General features: G+C 33.8%; 1 protein-coding gene across 2 annotated transcripts; it reads right to left on the bottom strand.

The window, feature by feature from the left end:
• Positions 1-2,637: 2,637 nt before the first annotated feature.
• LOC149079074 (solute carrier family 60 member 1-like) lies at positions 2,638-24,071 on the bottom strand. Of its 2 annotated transcripts, none has more exons than XM_089241356.1 (6): positions 20,876-21,013; positions 19,171-19,264; positions 16,137-16,263; positions 14,553-14,714; positions 12,521-13,299; positions 2,638-2,771 (listed from the first exon to the last, which is right to left on the bottom strand). In XM_089241356.1, the coding sequence occupies exons 2-6, from the start codon at positions 19,240-19,242 to the stop codon at positions 2,736-2,738; spliced, it is 1,176 nt and encodes a 391-aa protein (XP_089097482.1). In that variant the 5' UTR covers positions 19,243-19,264; positions 20,876-21,013; the 3' UTR covers positions 2,638-2,735. The 2 variants fall into 2 exon arrangements, with proteins under 2 accessions (XP_089097482.1, XP_089097481.1); XM_089241355.1 differs by lacking the exon at positions 2,638-2,771 and adding an exon at positions 23,919-24,071 and having other exon boundaries at positions 11,776-13,299; positions 20,876-21,035.
• Between the last annotated feature and the right edge of the window lie 17 nt (positions 24,072-24,088).

The following is a 24,088-nucleotide window of genomic DNA, read 5'->3' on the forward strand; positions in this document are numbered from 1 at the left end:
TAAGAGAGGTAACACCTTTTTTCAATGGGATTTCCATCTAATTCAGGGTTATGAACCTGTTTGACATTAAAATGAAGGCCGTAGACCCCTTGATAAAATAACGCAGTGAAACTTCACTAGAACGATACTCGATATAACGATAAATCTCTCTACAGCGATATTTTTTTCAAATCTTGTTTGGAATGGCATCCGAAAATTTCGTCTCTGGTACATTACAATGTACCCTGACGTTTCACCAAAGACATTTTGCCCAGGACATTTCGTCTGCCCTGACCGTATGAATGACCATGAGAGCAAGTGACCGTATTCGTGATCATATTCGCTAGTGACCGTATTCGTGATCATATTCGCTAGTGACCGTATTCGTGATCATATTCGCTAGTGACCGTATTCGTGATCATATTCGTTAGTGACAGTATGGGTGACCACATTCCCTTGGTCTCTCATATGGTCATATGGTCACTTAGCCATTCACTTGGTCAATTATATGGTCGCTCACCACTCCATCATTCACACGGTCAAGAAACATGGGCGGAGATGCGTGCGTGGGGGCATTGCCCCCCCCCCAGCAACAAAGGTGAAGTCGACAGATCTAATGCATATATGTATGTATAGATGAATCAACATCATCATCTTGCCGCCCCCCCCGCGAGACTTCCAAGTCTATCTCCGCCTATGTCAAGAAAGGAGAATTGTTTGGGGTGAAATGTACCGGGTACAAAAAACGTGCCAGGGCACGACCACCTAGATAACCTATAGGTTATATAGGAGGTCGTGGCCAGGGGCGAAATGTTGGAGACGAAACGTAAGAGGGTGAGATGTCGGTGAAATTTCTTTCAACCGCTTGGAATTGCCTATAGCAGTGTTTCTGAACCTTTCTAAAAACAACGACCAGTAAAATGTCCGAAACAATTTCACGGACCACTTGTGTCCCGCGTCCCCTGGGACATACCAGTAATTTTTGTTTCGATTTTTTTCTATACATTTATCCCGTTTTTTCAACGATACCTAATCGAATTTGTAATATTTGCTTAAAATCGTAAATACACACAGCGTTTTCATAACATAAATCAGTGGTCCTTAACCTATGGGTCGTGACCTAAACATGGGTCACCGGGGCTTCTGAGATCGGTTGTTGTTCAAATACAAGCAGTCCAAATTCACTCATAAGAAGATAAACAAGAGTTTTTTGATCCCGACTCAAGCTTGATTCGCATTGGCTTTCGAGCAGGGTAGTACGAATCCACTCGCAGCCAGGGATTCTTGACCTGTGGATCACGACTCAATATTCATTCTCAGGGGCTTCCGATATAGGTAGTAAAATCCACTAACTGCCAGATGATCTTGAGCTATGGGTCTTAACCGAGACGAGTCATAAAAATCCACTAACAGCCAGGGCTTCTTGAGCTACGGATAACCCACTCAACCTCCATTCGCAGGGGCTTCCGAAATGGGTCGCCAAAATTCATTAACAGCCAGGAAACTTTGAATTATGGATCACGACCTTAAAGTTCACTTGCAGTCCTGTTATAAATGCACTTATTGCGTCACTGGTTCCACCAGTTTCGAAAAACGAAGTCCCATGGGTCGCGAAGCTGATCTCGTTGTTTATTTTGGGTCGCGCCCAGTGCCGTCTTAACGCATGGGCCCACCCGGGCACGGCCCGGGGGCCTCAAGAGAAGAGGGGCCTCACAAAAATGAAATCCAGTTCAAATTTTCTAGGATTTACCAGATAGGGCCTCCGAAAAACAACTTGGCCCGGGGGCCCATGATACTCTTAAGACGGCCCTGGTCGCGCCTGAAAAAGCTGAAGAACCCCTGACAAATTTTTTTAAGATAATTATGGTAAAAATTATAAATGTTCATCTGACATATTTGTCAGGTTTAAAGTTTCGTCCTCAATTTTTTTTTTTTTGAATTTTAATTGAATTTTAATCACGACTGGTGATTAAACTACTTCTGCTAATGTTTTCGATGACAATTGGCGATGTCCCGTATTTTACGGATTATTATTTAACATCCCAGCCTACCGTATTTTTCTTCAATGAAATATGGTCATCAGATCATTTGAATATTTTTTCGTGAAATACATTTTTTGTTTACTGGGATTTCTAGCAGACCTTTTATTCCGCATACAGCATTTTAGCAGTAATTAGCAAGTTAAATTTAAAGTGATAAATTGCAATTTTTGGCGAAATTTAATGGTATTCCGCATTCAGGATCGCAATTTCCTGCATTCTCTTCGATGATGTACCGTGAACCTAAGTTCTTCTTACATTCATAGAGTGTCTAGAGAAAGTTTTTAAATTTAAAAACGGCAGAGTCACTGATAAATAAATAATCACTGATAAATTTTTCATATAAAAAAATTTGATGATCGGTATAAGTGGATGCTTCTCAAGCTGAGCAATTGCCACAAGATGGCAGTGGCTGAGGCAGATTTCTGCATTCGACCAAATATTAATAACATACAGTGAAGCTTCGCTACAACGATACTCGGTATATAACGCTAAATCCCTCAACAATTATATTTTTTCAAGTCTTGTTCGGAATTGCCTACAGTCTATTGTTAAATTGCTATCTTTCGATATAACGATAATCCCTGTACGATAGGGATTTTTTTCTTGGTCTGCACAGTATCAGTATATATCGAGGTTTCACTGTATATCCGTCCTTCCTGTTGCAGTCATTCCATTGCTTATTGTCTGCTATGCCAACATCACCTTTCGTACAACCTATTTATAGCTGATGCTTGTGTTGCAGAGGAACTCCTAAAGCCAAAGATATAATGAGAAAATTACACACAAACACATGGTATTTACACAAAAAAAGGAAACTATTTTCAAAAAGAAAACAATACTTTATTTGAAATTTAACAAATAAAAAAATAATCAAAAAGAAAAAAAAAGGTAAAATTATTGCCACATGAAGATAATATTAGATACATTTAAAACGACATCTAAAATATCTCAGATGACGTTTCCTTTCCAGCATTAAAGAAAAAGGAGCTGAAACTAAGTACGATCTTCATGGCATTAACAATTTTTATTTTGGAGTTAAAATCGGTTTATATTGAAAAAACAAACAACCACCCAACACTAACACATGGACAATGGACATTCACAAAATCACATAACTAATCCATATTATGGCAAGAGAGAGAAATGAGCAAATTCCAAGGCTTGTCGGTTTGAAATTCAAATACTGAAATATACTACATCCGCAATGTGTTAAAACAACTTATTCAAAGTGATTAACATAATGATTTGGAAGATGAACATGGGGGGGGGGGGGGAATGTGTTCCAAGCAATTATATAGAGTCAGTATAATTCTGTCTGCAGATCTAGAAGATATAAAAAAATAATAAACTATAATGTGATGGAAACAGTTTTGTTGTAAAATGTTACATACAGTTAGTGTAACGTACACACATCTGTTTTTTTACTCTAATTATCAAATAAATATATTAAAGACTAATACATCAAAGAAAGAAAAAAAAAACAGCTTATGAGATCTCATTTCTACAAAAAAAAAAAAGAAACTAACATTTTCCTGTGATTAATACTGAACATTCAAATGCCATTATGTAAATACCACATAGAATATAAAGTGAAACGTTTTTCGGTAGGTTAAAGATGTATGACAAAAAAGAAAAATAAATAATATAAATAAATAAAATAAATATCACAAGTGAATATTTAATCTAGCTATTTTACACTTAGAATTCTGTATTATTTTTCCTTCTGTGATTAACAGGAACAACAACAAGAAACAGATATATAACAACATCAACCCTTTTTAAATTGTTATCAAGAACTATTTTCACACCAATTTCCTCTCCAAATATACGAAAAATTCTCTCTTTATATGATTCAGACACTACAGCAAAAATATGTTCATAGAATTCTGTATCTCCTCCCTGCGGTCGATTTTTTTTACTAATCTTCATATAAATGAAAAAATTGGGGGAAAAATTAAAACTGAAATAAAACTAGAATAAATAAGACTGATAATAATTAACTAAAAGATGAACTTTTTTTTTTTTATATGTTACATAAACCTTTAAAAAAAACGTATACATATAGTTTTGAAACCTAATATGCAATGGATACGTTACAGCAAATGTGATAAATCAGTAGGTAATTATGCATAACTACCAATCGTCTCTGTAAATTTTGATAAATTTGACTGCGTTCATCACTTTCACCAGTGATTTTTCCAAATGAAGTTGGTAAATTTGATAAATATGAAAGAAATCAGAGAGAAAGAAATATTGCTTTAATTCAACCACATATTTTCGCCAATATTATGCAATGAGTGCAATACATGTATTTTGCCCTCAAAACTGAATTAAGTGTGAAGTAAATAGGAAAATAAAAACTTTTTATCAGTGTTGCTAATGCTGGCTTCCTTCATATTTATCCAAATATGCAAACATAACCAACATTACGATTGAATTCATCGTCCTAGACCGAAGTTTGAGCATGTCTGGTAAATTTAAGCTATTCATTGACAATTTATCATATTGGCCCATATGAGATGGGGATAATAACATAATAGTCGATAAATGTGATAAATTCAAAATATTTATCAAACTTACCAAAATTTGTCAGTGGTTATGCATCAAATTCAACACATTTACCATAACAGATACATTGCCGGGTCAATCACATAACTACAACTGCAAACTAGAATTTGAATCTCCCCCCCCCCCCCCACAATACACAGACTTTCACTAGATGCCATGGTGGGAGCCATGAAAGATGGTTCAATAAATGATTAGGTTTCCCGGAGTCACTCAAGTCCCCTTGGAACAATGAGCTTACATCACCTAGTGCAACACAGCCAGGGTGACTCTCTCTCGGGTCCTACAACCAGGGCCATAACTAGAGGAGAGCAGGGGGACAACTGACCTGGGCGACAGTTTTAGGTGGGAAAAAATAATACCGTATCTCAATACAATCAACCACAACATCAAAATTATCAAATTTTAAAGTTGTGGAGGCGGCAAAAATCATAGTTACAGCCCTGACTACAGCTATTATAAAAAGGGGATCCATATATATCTAGCATGTCAGTTGAAACAATCGAAGATGCACAGGATTAGAAACTTAGATTAAATAGCTGATCTTTGATGTTCTCCTTAATTTTTCAGGACGTCATTTTGTATGAAGGTGGTCATATTTAGAGAACGGGGTGAACATTTTACTTGACCCATAGTGATTTACAATTACAAAATTAAGGCCACTCCTGATAGATGAGCATGCCATTTTTCACATTCAGGAAAAAAAATCAAAACTTATTTGTAATGCAATGAATCTGTAAATGCAAGTTGTGATTTTTTGGGTCCTGCCATAAAACAAACTGCAGCTCTTTTTAAAGCCGTTACCCCGCACAATATCTTGAGTTCTAACACTCGGTGGCAACATTTCATGACAAATAAAAAAAAATCTAAGTATAAATTTTGAAACTCCTCCTTTCCAATTTTCTTTAATTACTTTATTTTTTTTCTAATATCCTGGGATGATTTATTTTATTGAATTAAAATACATAAAATTACTAAAATTGTTAACACATCAAATTTGTTCACCATTTATTATATACAGTGAAACCTCACTACAACGATGCTCCATATAACAATGAATCCCTCTGCAAGGATATTTTTCCAAATATTGTTTGGAATCGCCCATAGTCTAACAATTAGACTCTAATGTTAAAGTCCTCTAGATACAACGATATCCTTTACTATGATAAATCCACCTACAACAACATTTTTTTAACACATTTTGAAACTACACTACAACAATATTTTTTTATATTTCACTCAGAATCCCCTTCAATGTGTTTTTAAATTCTTAAGCAGTTTTTGTTTTTTCGAGGGTGTTTAATAGTATCAGAATGTTATTCTATCCACTATCCTACTATCCGAAAGTGTTAATGATCATTGATCATTTTTGTCACACCTCTGTCATTTTCTGCATACAAGAGCTAATTAGACCGGGACCTACAATTTATTGCTGATGCCGAACCGCAGCATTTTTTATACTCACCGAAAGGTCAGTGCTCTAACCTCTAACCTCCCCCCCTCCCACTGTGAGACTTCTTGCAGTAGCAATCTTTTTTCTGAGGTCATGTCACCGTTTCTGTTGTACCCCTGTGTGAAGAAAGTTTCTGACAATGACGAACCGGCTATTGAACTTGCGACAACTCTAAACATCCTTTGGTACTTTAGGCGAGTATCTTATTGACCTGGGCTACCACGCCCGAAAGTGTTAATGAAGTTGCCATGAAACTACTTATTGTGTAGTACACAAACGTATTGTGCAGTAAACCACCTACCTACCTACCCCCCCCCCCCACCCCACCCCTCACACACACACACACACACACACACACACACACACACACACACACACACACACACACACACACACACACACATTTTAGGGTGGCACCAACAACGTCAATTCAGAAGAAATGCCAACAATAATAGAAATTTGGTGGGGGACTGATGATAATACATATCTCTCGATACCACGATAACTTCTCTACAACAATGTTTTTTAATTGGTTTACAGAGTATCGTTATATCAAGGTTTCACTGCAATTAAAATATAAAAGCTCACATATGAATAATAACTTCAAGTGTAATAATACCTGAATTGTAGAAGGGGTCATAACATTGTGACTGCGTCATAAGAAAAGACCCATAATTAAAAATGGTGAAATATTAAAAAAAACAAACAAATTGAGCCTTTCATTAGAAGTGATTACAAGAAACAATTCACAGCATCTTTTCATAGGAACATTTATGTAAAATAAATGAAATGTCATCTTACAGTGAAAATCACAGAATATGTGCATAGATTCTCTGGTGAAATACTAGTTAAAACTTGTTTTGAAATACAGACACATAATAATAAAAAAAACTATGTACCTACAAGCTTAACAACACAGTACAGCCATTAGAGGAGTACAATAAAATACCACAAGACCTTGAGAAAAAAAGGGACAAACCATCACAACAATGATGCAATTGCATCAACATCATTTATAGGCTACTATTATTAAAATAAAAAAAATCATGACAATGACATTGTCTAATGTTTGAGCATTGGCTTCAGGTACTTGGTATAATAATAGATAACCCACACCACCATTAAAAAAATATCAGACTTTAGGCTATAAAAAATAAATGCTGTAAAGTTAGAATACATATTTTGTGTGTTGGATCCATGATACATCACAAGCTCATTAGTCCTTTCTCTGGTGTCAAACAAACTGCAGAATGATAATCTTCCATAACAAAATGGTGCTCTAGTGTCTGTCCCAGTGTTGGGAACGAGCTCAATAACCACATAACTTATATAAGAAAAGAAAGTCTGGTCCAATTTCAGCTTCAGAATGCACAAGAAAAACTTTAGATTAAAAAAGAGGAATTATAACATCAACTGAAATCCTGATTAACAGAATTTTTTCTATATTATGGTGTATGATGATTTGTACTTTGCAAAAGTGATAACATTATCCAAGATTCCAATAAGCTGCATCTACTGTATTACCCTTCAGGTTACAGTTGGACCCGCCTATAACGAGTCTGGATTTAATGAGCAAATTGATGCATTTTGTTTCGTACAATGCTAATTGTATGGTAATTCTGCCATTTTTAGTGAGCAGGTTTTCACAATAGCTTAGATTTAAGGAGCAATATGAAAGGGAAACTAGAAAAAAAATAAATGCAAACATGAGAGAGGGTGAGAAAAGTGAATATATAAGGAGAACTACTTTTCTTTTATCTCTCTCTCTCTCACATTTTATGGAGATAATACAATTGATATGAGATAAACATCAGTAAGGGGATAATAATATAAGTAATATGGATAATAACTCAATAAAAGGCCTATCACCTAGTAAGGTTTATTATGAAGGTGCAAGAACAGCAAAACTTCATCTGGAAGGGAAGGATAGTAAATGAAGATTAGAAACACACCAATAAGAAAGAAATAGACCTTTTCTATTTTATTATGTCCAGGTGAACTCGGAAAGAAGAGTCATCTGGTCTCAATTGGGAATTGAACCCTGGTGCCTTCCAAACTAGGCACACAACAATGTCTTATTTATTTCATGCACTGTGCCATAAGGCACTAAACTAAACCAATCAGAATTTTTAACAGTCTAACTTACTTCTCACTCAACTTAAAATATGGATGTGTGTTTTGAGTGTGAGAATCATTAGCAGAATTTTTCCTTTCCCATGTGTTGTGTTCTTTATTTAATTTTTTTTGGGGGGGGGGGGGTTAATGTCCAAAAGCAAAGATTTAACTGTCAAAGATAAAACAGAAAACAAAATTGCTACAAAATGGTAAAAAAGTATTTTATACGTCTAAAATAACCAAACACCATGTTATGTGTACTGGCTATATAAGCACTTAACTTCCAAAATTTAATTTTTTTTGTCACTTGAATACAGATTTAGTAAACATTTTCGCAGGAAACAAGCTCCTCATTACAAGCAGGTGAAAAACAACATATTGTTCTTGAATAGTCTGCATATTGTAGAAGTTATGATATTCCGAGATAATATGTTGTGAAATGATAAATTCTTGACAATATGTACATCACATTGGTTGAACAATATTAAAAATTAAACCCATTCACAAGTTTCTGATTATTGTTTTTTCACTTCAAAATGTTCCTCATCTGACATGCAATCAAATTCTAAGCTTGCAGCATTAGATTTAAATATATCAATTTTTTTAGTATAAAAACCAGATTTCTCATTCCACCACCTCATATGTCCACCTGAATTCTTGCATAGATATCTTTATCTTTTGAAATTTTGATGGTGACCAGAACCCTTCATTATTAAAATACAACTTCAAAAATTGATCTAATCTCAACTGTTCCAACAACGGCTAAAAAAAACTCAAAAACTTCCATCACAAAAATCTTGCATCACACTTTAAAATCTTGCATCACATTTCTCAAAAATTACACACTCTGAAGTTTGTGATTTTTCAAAAAATATAACACTCAACCTCTCTTTTTCAGTGATACATACATATATATATATATTCATATATCTTAAAATTTTTTCGAATATACACATCTCGATGAATACCTGAAAATATATACAGCTTTGAAAATGTACAATATATTTTAATGAAGAGATAATTATATTAGCTGTGGACACAAAAACACTTCTAAATTCTTAATTGAAACTTGAAGAAATGACTCTAACATCAAAATATGTGACATTTAGAGCAAAATTTAAACAATGTGCAGGAAAAAAAAAATTAACAGTGGCACATAGAAGTTATTAATTTAATATGGTCCCACTATGTATATTGCATTATTTCATCAACTTATTACAGAAAAATAAAATAATGCACAGAAACATTGAGAACCAACACTCACCACATAGCAAACTGACTGTTCAAACATGGGGTGGAGGAGTCAAAACATAACTTTATATAAGATGTATTTATATAAGAAACATAACTTTATATACAGGGTGCATAGGTAACAGCACAAACAGGATTTAATGATGAACCGTTGATCTTAAAGGCATACTTCCAATTAGAAAAAGCATCCAAATAGCATACAGAACTTTTATAGTTAATGAAATAAAAAAATTAACTCTTTATACGAACACCCTGTGCCCAAAAACCCAATTAGAAAGTTGTTACCCTGTCTCTTCTGATGACAACAAAAAAAAAAAAAAAAAAAAAAAATCCACATTTGTAAGTGCTGATATATTCAAATTCAAAAAATAGAGGAAAGTTGGGAAAAAACATCAAATGTGGGTAAAACAGTTCACCTGCATTTAATGCTTTTTTTTATCAACTTTCCTCCATTTTTCAAATTTGAATATTTCAGTGAATATTGCATTTAATAGCATGGAATTGTTTCGTTGGCATCAGAAGAGACAGGGCAACAACTTTCCAGATAGGTATTTAGGACAAGGTGACCTAATGCAAAGTTAATTTCTTTATTCTAATAACTATACAACCCCTTGCAATATGAATAACATATCAGAGGTCGACACATTATTTGGATACTTTTTATACTAATAGTGTGATATGATATAATTGTGTATTGCCTCTAGGATCAACAGTTCGCCAGTAAAATGCAGTGCATGCTGTTACCTATGCACACTGTATATATATTTTAGTAACATAGCCATACACTCATTTCATTTTTCCTCTTGTTCTAACTTGGACACAACCAATGGTCTGAAGCAAATCCTTCAAAGCAGCAATCTTTTGAAATTGGATATGCCAGAGGCTGTGGTACCCTATACTTAACTATCAAGTAACCTTATTTACAAACAACCACAAACTTACAAAGCATCTACATAAATTAGGCAGAGATTCATGTGTAAACTGCTTGAGACATGTTACCAGGTCTAATGGATTGTTTTAGTAATTTGGTTGAAAGTAGTTTTGCATTCCAAGAGGCAATTTATTTCATCATGCAATGCCATTATTAAAAACTAGTACAGCTAATGACTGCATCAATGTACTTCTACATGTTGACAATACAATGTTAATTTAAATCAGAAAACTTACTTCATAAGCCAAACTTGTAATGGTAAAGTGAAAAAGAAGTAACTAATATCTACGGTCATTATACTGGACTAAAAATAGAACATTTGCATTTTATGATCCAAAGATAATGCACATTAAATGCTACCGATATTAGTATAATGATTGTATTTTCAGCATGACAAAACACACTTCACATTTATTGCACATTTATAATTTTCAGATTAAAAACATAGATACCATAAAAATTTGAGAAGACATGCAAGAATATATGAATGACTACCAACACATACTATCTCTATACCACATATTTATGTATTCAATTTCGCTATCAAAAACCTCTTATATCACTGGGATGCATCCAATGCATGGGTGAGGATAACGTTGTTTGTTCACATGCAACATAGTAAATTTCGAAATTTCATACAATGTTGAGAATCTGAATTTTTTTGACCAATTATGAAATGCATAACTTGGTGTAACTAGAGCAAAATTTTATTAAAACAAAAATTTGATAAATTTTTCTAGTCAGAAGGTTGACTAAACAAAAAAGGTCTTTGTTGCATGATTTTGAAAAATATATTTTGAAGTACATGAGTGGTCCATTATATATATGCTTTTCTTTTTTTAAATGATGCAAGTTATTAAATGAAACTTCAACATGTATTAGCAGCATCAATGCATAACATATTTTCTTAGCAGAATAATAAAAAAGGAAATGACTTTGATATCAATCTACGTAATTTAAATATCTTGTGTCATAAACTGAAATAAATACATACGGGGAATAAAATTGCTTATCATGATTTTTCCTTGTCAATGAACAACTATACTGTTATGAAACAAAATTCATTCTGATTCATCTTTTATCACCATTTTAATCACAACCAGAATGTGCTAAAATCAGCACTCAGACTTTCAATAAAAAATATGATATGTGCATTTCATATTTGCTGCCATTTTTTAAAAACTGAAGTGCGATATGAAATATTGGAATGCATGATGTATGAAATATTACAGGATTTTGCACATATGGTGTCTATGCTGGGGGAAAACCACAGAAACTATTTCAGTGTTTGCACAGTTAGTTAAAAAAAACACACAAAACTCCTACATATCTTTGTTGGCTAACATGCTCATAAACACTGAAGAAACTGTTTGCTGTAATAATACAGTTTATTACTATGGTAATTTAAGTAAGTAAATTTACATAACATGTATATTTTTGGGGTAAAATAATATAGTTTTTCATTGAGAAACTTTCAAAAAACTATGGTAAAACAGAGACAGTTGATTTTTGTAAGCTCACTCAGCTTCACCACTAAAACCAAAATAATTTCTAGTAAAACATTTATAAAAATTCTACAAACTAAATTTTGGGACAAAATGACATCGAACAAACATTAATAAATTCTTTATGAATTATATAAACTTTAAATAGGATATTTGTACTGTGTGTGTGTGTGGCAGTATCTAAGTACATTACAGAATTTCAGAAATACTTTTAACTAGATAAAAACAAAGACATTGATCAACACAGAGTAAAACATACAGCAATAGTAGTAGTAATAATAATGATAAAGAGATTCAGAATACTGCCAAATGCACAGAGAATAGTCACAAGTTTAACTTTGATACAGATGAAGAACTGAAAACTTTTAATTCATGCTAATATATTGGAAACAGAGGTAAGAAAGAGACTTGTGATATGGAACAATATTCACAATACCACTTCTTCTTCTAATACTTTATCATTTTGTTCTTTTTCCCTTGTGGTAGAATACTTTTCTTCTTTTCTACTCATGACCAACCATAACATAAATGCTAATGCACACACAGCAATAGTACATCCAAACATGATGAAAAGCAAAATCTTAGGGTAACTATCTACAAACTGGCTGACAGTCAGAGGGATGATCATCTCTCCTAATGACCCAGAGATTACAAAGATGGAAGCAATCCTGTTACTTACTTTAATATACCTCTCAACCCAAGATATCACGGAAGGATAGAATGAAGCTAGGCCAATAGCTAGTGTGATTGTTCCTGCCCACAAACATTCTGGGTATACGTTTCCAAATACCAATAAAATGCTACTACCAAACAACATAATAATGATATCACAGAAAACCAAAGTGAAAGGAGTGAATCTGTAAGACAAGAAAATTGATATGCCTCGAGATAGAGTAAAAGTACCCCAATACACAGATGTAATGAATGAGCCCAATGATTTGCTGAGCTTCAGATCACTTTTCACAGCAAATGTGGCAATCATCTGCCCATACCCTATTTCAGTACCACAATACACACTCAGCAACAGTTGAGCTAAGCAAGCAACTGCTAGAATATATGCAGCGCTTTGAGAAACTGGGTTTTCATAGCTACTCTCAGATTTCTGAGTTTTCTCATAAGGAAATGTGATGCACATTACCATAAAAAGTATCGTTACAAATAAAGCATAACCACCAACAATGGAATATGCATAAGTAACGGGTGGAATTACGGAAGCACTAGGACAAGGAAGAGATGTACTGACATTTAAGAATGACATATTTGATCTGAAAATATCATTCTTTAAAGAACTGTTAACAATATGAGCTGTTGAGTTTCCATTCTGTAAACACTCTTCGGAAAGAAATGGTTCTGCAATCAGAGGAGCCAAGAATGCGCCAACACCAAACAAAAAATGTAAAGCTTGGAAATATGGGGCACTGTCTTTGCCCCAAATGTCCAGACAGAGAACATTGACACCTATAAAAACAGAAAATGGGGGAAAAAAGACTGGTGTATTGAATATTAATAATAATATAATAATAAGCAAGAAATTTTATAAAATTTTTTAGAGCAGATCTTTTATTTATCCACTGTCCAAAAATGTTAAGCATGGGAAAAGAAAAACTATTCTAATGTTTTAAAAACCCAAACAAGTCATACAAACTAATAGTTATTCTACCATGTAACTCTACTTGGTCAGTTAGCATTTAGAACTTTAAAAAAAATTTCTCATTTCAAAATCTTCAACACTCTGTATTAATTTTTATCAGAAAACCTTTCTCGTCCTGGTTCCATTTAAACACAAATAGGCATAAATGCTTGAGAGATAGGAAAATCAGTGTTGGGGCATACAAGTGACAGACTTTTCCTCTCTGCCATGTGTAGCTTTCGGATAGAAATCGAAATACCATTGAATTCGCATCAAGATTGTAAAAGTTTTAGACACGAAAGCAACCCATGTATAAGAAAAGCCAAAAATAAATTAGAAGTATATTTTGGTTTTTTTTTACTTGCTTTGCATGTTTTGCTTGTGCATTGCACAGCATTGTAGTTGAATAGCTGACCAGTGATTAGTCCATTGGTTGACTTCATGGCTACAGAATGAGGGGGGAAGCTGTTAGGGCTCTAGCCCAGGATCTCGCTATTTCGATTTCATTTTTTTACACAAAATAAATGCACTACAAATAATCGTGGTCAGTTATTTTAGATGTGGAAAAATAATCTCCTGAACTTGAAATATTTTTTTAAAATCGAATACAAACCAATCAAACACATAACTGACTATTTGAAAACTTTAAGAAAATATATTGTTATCATAAAAAATATTTTTTAAATAACTAAAATTTTGGTGTTTTCAATTTTAGCTATCACTATATTTTTGCATGTTAGCTAATTACGTTTCAAGTATTCGATTGAAACGAACTCCGACCTAATTTTCCTAATTTTTGAGGGACCAGAAACACTTTTCCTTTGACATGATAACATCAAATTAATATGACTCATAATGAAATTATTATATTACATTACTGAAACGAAAGATTCAGTGAGTGCATTCAAGATTTTAGCCAATTTTTGGACCCTCAATATGGTAGCTTTAAGTTACTTTTGCTTGTTTTCATTAATTATAAATGCCTTTTTTAGCGTCTATTTTGACCATTTTTACAACCTAAACTTCAGGGATAAATTCTATATATTGAATTTTTATCATAAAACAATGTTTGAAAATTTACCAGTATCAAGTGCTCCCATTGATAAGCCACCAATAGCTAGAATACTGACAAGAGTGGTAATGCTTCTACTCCATGGCGTGATTAATGCACTTATAGACATGACTAAATTGAACATAGCCAATAAGAGCTGCTTTCTTTGAACATAATCAAAAAGTATTCCACCTATTGAATAAATCAGAACAACAGGGAAGGCAACTAATATCAAAGCTAAAATCCAAAAACAGGAAATCAAACAACAGCAACTTAGAAAAGCATCAGAGAGAAAAAAATATATGAGAAATTCAAAACGTGTTTGAACATAATGCTTGAAAGAACACATATAGATTGGCTTTACTTAATCTTTTTGATAGAAGTAGGGCTTGGTTTGTGATTTTTTTTTTTTAAACAATGCACATAAAAAAATATTGAAAACTATGTATTCTGATGTTATTTGTAAATTTATTCCCATACAGGTTTAAATATATTATTTCTGTATGCCGGAGATAAAGGGCACCAGGTGTCAAAAGGTAAATTTTACAGGAGCGCCGTTTAAAGATTTTTTTAGTTAGAATGTTTTTCTATGGAGCTCACTTGTTTTATAAAGCGAATATCTCTGTTATTTATTTAGATAGGACTTGGTGTCCTATACAATTTATAGTGTAACGAAAGTACAGCAAATTAATAGCCTCATCTCAATATTGACGAAAATGAACATAATGCCCTATACCTCCGGCATACAGATTTATAGATGACAAAAAGAAGGAAATTTTTTGTTTTCAATAACCATTACTTGAAAAAAAAACCCCATACATCCATTACTACTGGGTAAAAGGTCAAGATATTTTCATTCCAACTAGAAATGTGTGACAAGTGTGCATATTCCTAAGAATTGTTGAGGAGTACCCTCTTATACCTATATTATATTATACCATAACTATGTACTACTGTATTTTTTCTCACTAGACCACACATACACTTCATGAACATACATTGTGCCTATATTATTCCATAATAGTGTGCTACTATAGTTCTACTTATTAGACTACATACACACCTCATGAACATTCCTTGGAAGAATTTCTAATGAATTGATGCATACAAGGATGTGCTTGTAAACTAGCGTATCTGAGGTGTGCTTGTTATTTGTTTAAAATGCTGCCATCTGTCCTCCAAATCAGAAGCAAATGCCAAGCATACGATGCACAGTGATCATATTAATTATGCTTACAGGTTTGTCTAATCTCTGTAAAGAGACTTTTTTTTGGGGGGGGGGGGGAGATCAGTTAGCATTTGCATCTTTATGTCAGAAAACCATAAAAAAAAAAATTGAACCGATTACCACTGTTCCGTCAGTAGACATTGAGCATGGTCAATCAGAATGCAAAGCTATCATGATACATATAAGACTGCACATTGGCTACATATCAAACACTCTAGTCTATATAACTAAACTTATTCAGAAGAAGAGACCCATATAAAAGGTCCTTTGCTGATGGGGGAGGGGAACAACTAAAAGACATTGATCTAATTTCAGTTTCGATATCAACATTTTGATTGTATCATATACATTTATTTTTATCTATGAACAAAAAAAAGAAAAATTGCCTAATAATGATCCAATCAGGTATCCACTTGAACGAGAAAGGTAAATGAATGCAATCTGGCTGGTACCCGTATTAACGATTTGCTCCAGATCTAATAAAGTTGGTCCAGGTATAGCTGTGCAAAGGCCCTGAAATAAAAGCAAAACTGATCAAGCTACAATCTACTGAAGCATCACAGATATTTAATACGTATGAAAGTATAATAATTTCTGAACAAGGCATACTCCAGTATATAATAAAACAGTGGAAAAAATATATATACAGACACATGAATATATCACTCCATCTATAGTCCGTTTCAGGTTAACTTTGCAGTGAAGAGGAAGCTACGAGGGAACCGCATCACTCGTTGCTATGACAACGAAAGCCTCTTAACCTATGTATCGATGCGCGGCCTCGGTAAGGTATGGCTGATTCTCGCCAATCTCGCAGAAAAAAATATTTTTTTCGTATAACGTAATGCTTGTAGAAAAAATTGCAGTCAGTAACAATTAGCTAATGAAAAAAAAAACCATCATCGATACTTTCAGAAATTAAAGTGCGGTTTTTGAAATCATTTTTTTTTTATTGAAAAGTATCTTAATAACTCCTATTAACCCGGTTTTCACGTTTGAATTTGGGAATAGCCCCAAATAATAATAATAAAAATGATAAGGAAAAATTTAGAATTCTTTTACTCACTTTTCTTGCCGCAATTTCCGTCGCTCCCCCACCCGAACGCATATACGTCGATGCCACTTGTTATCACTACAGTTTTAGTCATTTTTTACGGATTCCCATGCTATGGAATCCTGACTTGAAGTTGTAGAACTATTGGATTCTCTATTACTTATTAATTGTTGTTGCTCCAACATGTGCTCCATCAGGCCATCCGCAATCCAAAATTCCTCTTCCTTTCAATAACGTGCTTTATGCATTATTGCCAAAAAGAACGGAGAACGTTTTAGCGTGTCTATCTCTGGTGAAAAGATACAACTGTCACAGAAGGAAAAAATACACTGCAAGCCTAAACCATTGTGGGTCTCTCTCTCCCTTGCTTATTTATATTTATCTGGAGAGACAGCCTCTGTGTGTGCTGTGGGGGAGAAGTTGGTGTGCACGCAAAAGAGACATTACTTATGCCAACACCCTCCGCTATCGGCTATTGGAATTCAGAAACCACCCCTATCCTACGATCACGGCAAGAAATAGATAATTAAAAAAAAAGGGGGGGGCGCGCCATAATAAAGAGTGGAACCGTAACCTACACCCATAAAGAGAGCCTCTCACAACGGTATCGGCGCTGTCGTGAAAGAGGGACACTTCCTGTAATCTATGAGTGAATATCTGAATTCGTTGGAGGCTATTTTCGGGAGAAAAAAAAAACTGATTGAATATTCATTGTAGCCCTATAACTACATTCAAAACTGCATGGAAAATTCAACAAAATGACGATATTATATATATAATTGTGCAACCAAAAAAAAAGCACGACAGTGATATTGGCGGGGAAAATTTCTTGGAAATTGTGCCAAAATGTTCTTGAGCTTGCCATGGATTTTTGATAAAGGTAACCAATATTTTTTCTAATTTAAAAATTTTAAACAAATATACATTGGTTCAAAACGGTATTTTTTCAGTATCTTTTTCGAAATCATAAAAAAATTTGAAATATTCTATATAAATGATCATCAGAAACCTCCGATGTATGGGAACTATATTTTGCGGCGAAGGAATACACTCTCTACCTTTCTCTTCACTGCAAAGTTAACCTGAAACAAACTATAGAATTACTTTGACATTCCCCATGGATTACACATAATTACTTACCCAAGAAAAGGACAACCCTGTATTATGATTTCATATTTCATTTTTAAATTCAACCAACCACAAATATAAAAACTGATTTTACCTTATAGTGCCTATACTATATGAAGACTATTTGGTAATACTCTAAATTTCTAGCAGGAAAATTGCTCTTTAAAATTCATTTTGACATGACTTACACTCATTGATATAGATCAGTTTGTGAAATTAAGAAGTTGAAAAATACAAATTATTTTAACTTTTAACTCTGAAAACAGTACTGAAAACATCAGTGAAAAAGTTTCCAGTTAATTGTACAAAGACTAAATCTCCCGTTAACACCACCTACACTTCATTTCAGCCAAACAGTGGCTCCAGTAATTTAAGTAGCTGAAATGTGCATGAAACTATTAAATTGTGTTTCCTTCTTCCTTGATTACACCACATTCAGCTTCAAACTATATATTATTTTGGTTACTGAACAAATGTAATAGTCTTATAATAATGTATAGTAGAGTTTATATATAGTGGCACAAGCACCAGAAGAGTTTTTGGAACACCTCTCTGTAAATAGGGTCCATTTCGAGGAAGTAAAAAGGAAGAATTTTCTCTGGGTTGCTAGTACGCTGTCTTGGCACAAATTGGTTTTTGTTGCAAAGTCATTTCTGCCATTCCATCGGTGTCATTTTGCTCTGGAAAAGTGTTTTTAACATCGCACAAAAAAAATATTTGTACATTTAGAAATTTATTTTCTTCTGTAATTTTTCATTTATACCATTGATAAATTTATTTCATTAATATATATTTTTTAAATTTTAATCAAATATTACAATTAATAACTTTTTTTAATTTGAAATACTTTTCCCCGGCCACTTTACCTAAAATTAAAAAAAAAATAGAATCGTCCAACATGACATAACATGATGTATAGCCGATCTGCATCTTATGCTCGAAAGTTGGAGGAGCACAATTATTGCAATATTTAAGGCTTCAATGTTTCATTCAGTGCCTAATCATGATATATATTGATTTATTTCATAACTTTCTCGAGAGTTACATAGTTCATTGGCAAGCACATGACTTATTAATTCAATAATTTTCATAGAACAGCCAATTATTTCAGTATATGAAAATGTTTAAAACAATATCCAACTGATTGAAGATCATTTGGAAATTGCCGATTCGTATTGGGAACATACGCCAACAGACAGAAAATCAAATTTTATACAAAAGATGACAACTAAACTTACCAAAGAAAAAAAAGAAAAGTATAGAGCTATTGTTCGAGAAATTTTCAGACATTTCAGTGAATAATCCTTCATACTTGTCTGTTATTTTATTCCTCTGTAATAAAATAGGATACAATGTTACAAAAAAAAAATAATATGAATTGAACTTATTTCCCCTACACATTTTACCTAGGGCTTGACAAATCAAAAAACAATTCAGGTGCCACGCACATTTTCTTCTCAAGAAAAATAGTACCAAATAATGTTTTTTATACTTTTCCAGGACTTGATGATTCTTACCCCATGTTGGAAGACACATTGTTGCGAGATCGGAAAATTTAGTGTCATCCTTAGACTTGTATCTAGCAATCACATATAGAACATTTAAGGCACTGATATTAATTTTCTAGTTGCCATGGCATGCTGAGATTCATCAAGCCTTGAACTCATCAGTTAGGGAAAAGTTACTAACTACAATAGCTGGAACAAAACTATATATATTTCACGGTCATAATACATAAAAGTGACAAATGTTTGTGGAAATCAAGTCAAATTCACATACCACACAATAAAAATATTACATTGAGTAATTAAAAGATATTACATTACATTAAGGATTACAAAACAGAAAAACATACACCGTAAAATGTTTATTTTGTATTTGTCACATTCAAAACAACACATATTGATATATGATTCTGTTACCATTAAAGTGTATAATTCAGTTATTTCATAGAATAACTAGTTAAAAAGTGTGTTATTTCACACTAGTTATTCTATGAAATAACTGAATTCCCCCTTTTAAAGATAACAGTTCAATTAAACAATTCTACCATAGCAAAAGGAATATCCAATGAGAATTAATTTCATCCAGAGGAAATATATTTCTTGTATAGTTGGATTCAAGATGCAATCTTGAAATTATATTTACCCAAGTTATAATAAGTAACAATATCATAGGTTTAAAAAAAACAAGCAAATTGATTGATAATCATCATACACAGGGTGAAGGCAGTCAAACTGCACTTTTTATGGGTATTTAAAAAACGTACTATATGAAAATTCCCACTGACACATGGTAGTATCGCCTGTGACAATGAACTTTCTGATAGACCTTTTCCAGAACCGCATCATCAGTAGGAATCGGGATGTTAAATGGTGTCCATGATTACCAGACCTGAGCTCGTGATTACTTTTTACTTGAACATTTCAAGTCGAAAGTTCTTGAGACTCTTCCAGCAACAATACAGGACTTGAAAGTGCAGATTAAAAAAAAATTGTGCAATAACACTGGCGGTACTATCAGGGCTGCAACTAGGTGCTTGGTTAGCCAGGCCAAGTGTGCATTTTTTTTTGGCATCCTCCTTGGAGGAGGGGTTAAAGAGTGAAAAGCCCGGAGCACCAGACCGACTTGTACTCTCCCCTAGTTGCGGCTCTGGGTACTATAATGTTTCTGTGAGAATTTCCATATGAAACTCAGACAATGTGCACAAAATAATGGTCGCCATCTTTCTAGAGTGATATTTCAAAGAGTGAAACTTTCTTTTGCTTGTATACTAATTTCCATTCGTGCTTTTAACATTTGGTGCAATAAATGGAAAAAAATTGTTTTTGTATGTTTTTTAATACCAATAAAAAATATGGTTTGAGTGCCCTCTCCCAGTGCACAAGTATTATAGGTATAACTACTATATCTAATGATCGATATTTAATTATAGAAACTTACCTGAAAAAGGTATCAGAACCAATTAAATATAACCATATCCAACATAAAACTATGTACACAAGATTCTTTTTTGCTTATCTTGCATGAGGAAGCAAAATCGGCACAGGAACATTCAAACTGTAGCATATTGGTTTCAAAGTGATGCTCCAAGTATTTGGTACTAATGAGAAATATATATATATATACTACTTATTATACAATTATTTATTATAACAATTAGGTTTATACTGAGAAATTGAATTCACTGGATGCTATGCCAAAACTAATATTTGGAAAGAAAAGCTATTTGTCTCCTTGAGGGAGGCTGTTGTCTCAGCTCAGCGCTTCACGCTACCAATGCGTGCTATGGGGAATTGAAAAGTCTGTCTCTGGTGTATTGGTTAATACACTTGCCCAATATGCAAGAGGATACAGGTTCGATTCCCAGAAGAGACAAATCTCTTTTCTTTCAAAATATTGGTTTCAGCATAACATCTAAAAAATCCAATTTCTCAGTGTATTTCGGTCCGAAAAAATATCATCTCTTGATACAATTAGGTATATAATTTAATGAATCAATGTTTATACCGAACAAAATTCTTGTCACAACTTTCGGCCCCATTTGGTTGAACAGAATGCATGAAAACGGAACAACTCTGTTTTTCTTTCCCACATAACTAGTTTCAAAACGTTGAATGCCTAGCGTTCTTTTTTCATTTTGTTTTAAAACCAGATTTTTTTTCCTCATTCAAGTTAAAATCTGTTTGTTTTATTCAGCAATTGTGAGGATTAGAATGGAACTATCTATAGACCTGCTTCCCAACGTGGGGCTCTTGCCCCACAAGGGGAGGGGCAATTTGATTTTTTTTTAGCGGGAGCAAACAAGATTTATGAAAATTCATATTTAATGGAAAAATAATTTATCAGTATTAATGAAAAATACATATTCAATGGGAAAATAAATTCAGAACTAATGAAAATTCATATTTGATTAGGAAATAATTTAAGAATTTATGAAAAATCGCATTTAATGGAAAAATACTTTCAGAAATAATTCAATAAGAAAAATTAACTCGGAATAAACAAAATTCTCCAATAATGTAGGGTTCTCCCTCCATTTGACTTGAAGCCCCCGTAGGATCCACCTGTTAAGATGCCACTGAGTGAATAAAGATACCGCATTATGACAAGTTGGCGATTGGGAGTTCATGGAAATTTTATTTTTGGCCTATGCACTGTTTCAAAGGTTAATAACAATAAAGGTCTTTTGGGCTTCCTCTACTTGGATAAGAGATCCCTTTTCAAATAATAAGAGCTATAGTAAATTCCTCAATTCCTCCCTTAACGGACACTCCCCTTCAGCAGACACGTCCTGATAACTGATACATTAAAAAAAAAAATTACGTTGAGGACCTCAATGTATTTTGATATTCATTAAAGAACAGTCTTCATTAGCAGACAAAATTTTTGGTACCATGGGTATCTGTTATCGAAGAGTGTGTATACACGTCTGCTGTATACATCCCGGAAAGGGGGCAGGGACATAAGTAAAACCTATTTTTTTCAAATGGAGGGGGGGGGGTGAAGCACACAGACTAATTTGAGGTTTGAAGGGAGCACAGAGAATTTTATAAGGGGGAAAAATGAGACTGGTTCAACCCTAGCTTCAAAATATGCAAAAAGAAAAAACTTTCATTGAAAAAAAATTAATATAAATCAAAGTTGTGATAGCTATAAAAAACATTTTTTACGTTCCGTGATTATAATAAGCAGCATCGACTGCAATTAAAAATCATGAGCTTCAAAATAGGGAGGCCATTAGGGATCTGTCCACTTTTTTCAGGGTCCTGCTTTTGTGAAAATTTCCCACATTTTTATGAAAAGGGTTAATTTTGTGGAAAATAAGTACGTTTTTGGGAAGCAAAATAATCTAGTTCATTTATGACAAAAAAAAAAAGTCAAGTTTTTGTTTCACTAATTTGTATAGTGTGAAGGGTCCATTTTTCAGATCCAGGTTTTTGTGAAAAATGTCCAAAAACAGACCCAAATTTTTACAGACTCCTGGTTTCGGAGGGGGAAGAACTGGCATTTCAAGCAAAGAAAAATTAGACAGCATCGTAAACTAAATCATGTGATTCTACATTAGTAGTTCTTTAACCAGGGATCCACAAACTTGTTTCGCATGTAGTCCACAGAAATCCACTCGCAGTGGATGCAAACATCCTGGCAGAAGTTTGGGGCGAATTTGACTACCGTATATATATATATATATATAGAGAGAGAGAGAGACATGTGCCATGCATCCCAAGATGGGCACGTTGAGCACCTTTAATTTGGTTTGTAAAAAAAAACTTTATGATTAGCCATGTAATATAAAATTAATCTTAAGTGTCTATGTTCGATATTTCTCGTAATATACACATTTCAAATCAGGTGATTCTTTTTTGAAACACCCTGTTCATAATTATATTTATAAAATTTTTTGTAATTCTATATGAATCATTAATTGCCATGGAGACCTGATGCCTGGGATTTGTCTAGCCCTGATTAAATGATCTGTAAATGCGCCACAATGCTATTTAAGTGATCTGCAAATGTGTGCTGCGGGCAATTTGAGTTATCTGTAAATAATGCCTTGGGTCACTTAAGTGATCCGAAACTGTGCTGAGGGTTATTTGCAGCTCCAGTGATCTGTAAATACGCCACAATGCTGCTTAAATGACCTGTAAATGTGCTGCAGGTAACTTGAGTGATCTGAGAATGCACCGCGCCGAGGACCACTTGAGTGATGCGTAACTGCACTGCGGGCTACTGAAGTAATGTGCCCCAGGTTACGTGTATGATTTGTAAATGTGCCGTGGTCCCACTTAAGTGGTCTGATAATTGCTCAGTTCATCTTTGCAAAATTAGGTTTGAGGGCATGCAGCCCCCATCAGATTACTACGAGAGCCACATTTGGCCCGCGGGACAAGGGCATGTATGGGCTAGGGCTTTGCTTCCGAGTAGCTTAAGCTTTTAAAACTAATTGAATGATTATAAAATCAAACCACTACACTTCATCTACCTGCTTAGATTTACTGCGAAGAAAGAAAGGATCCCGAATAAAGCATTTATATTTTTCTTCCTTTTTCTTCGGTGCCGACAAATTACCAACTTTAAAGGCAATTAATATAAAAAAAATGACAATCTTTCATTATGGGAACGAGTTCAGCTCGGCCTTGACCGACGTCACTA

This window comes from Pholcus phalangioides, unplaced genomic scaffold (genome assembly GCF_987345545.1).
Source record: "Pholcus phalangioides strain wild (caught in Gottingen) unplaced genomic scaffold, Ppha-v1.0 ptg000013l_1, whole genome shotgun sequence".
Lineage (NCBI taxonomy): Eukaryota > Metazoa > Arthropoda > Arachnida > Araneae > Pholcidae > Pholcus > Pholcus phalangioides.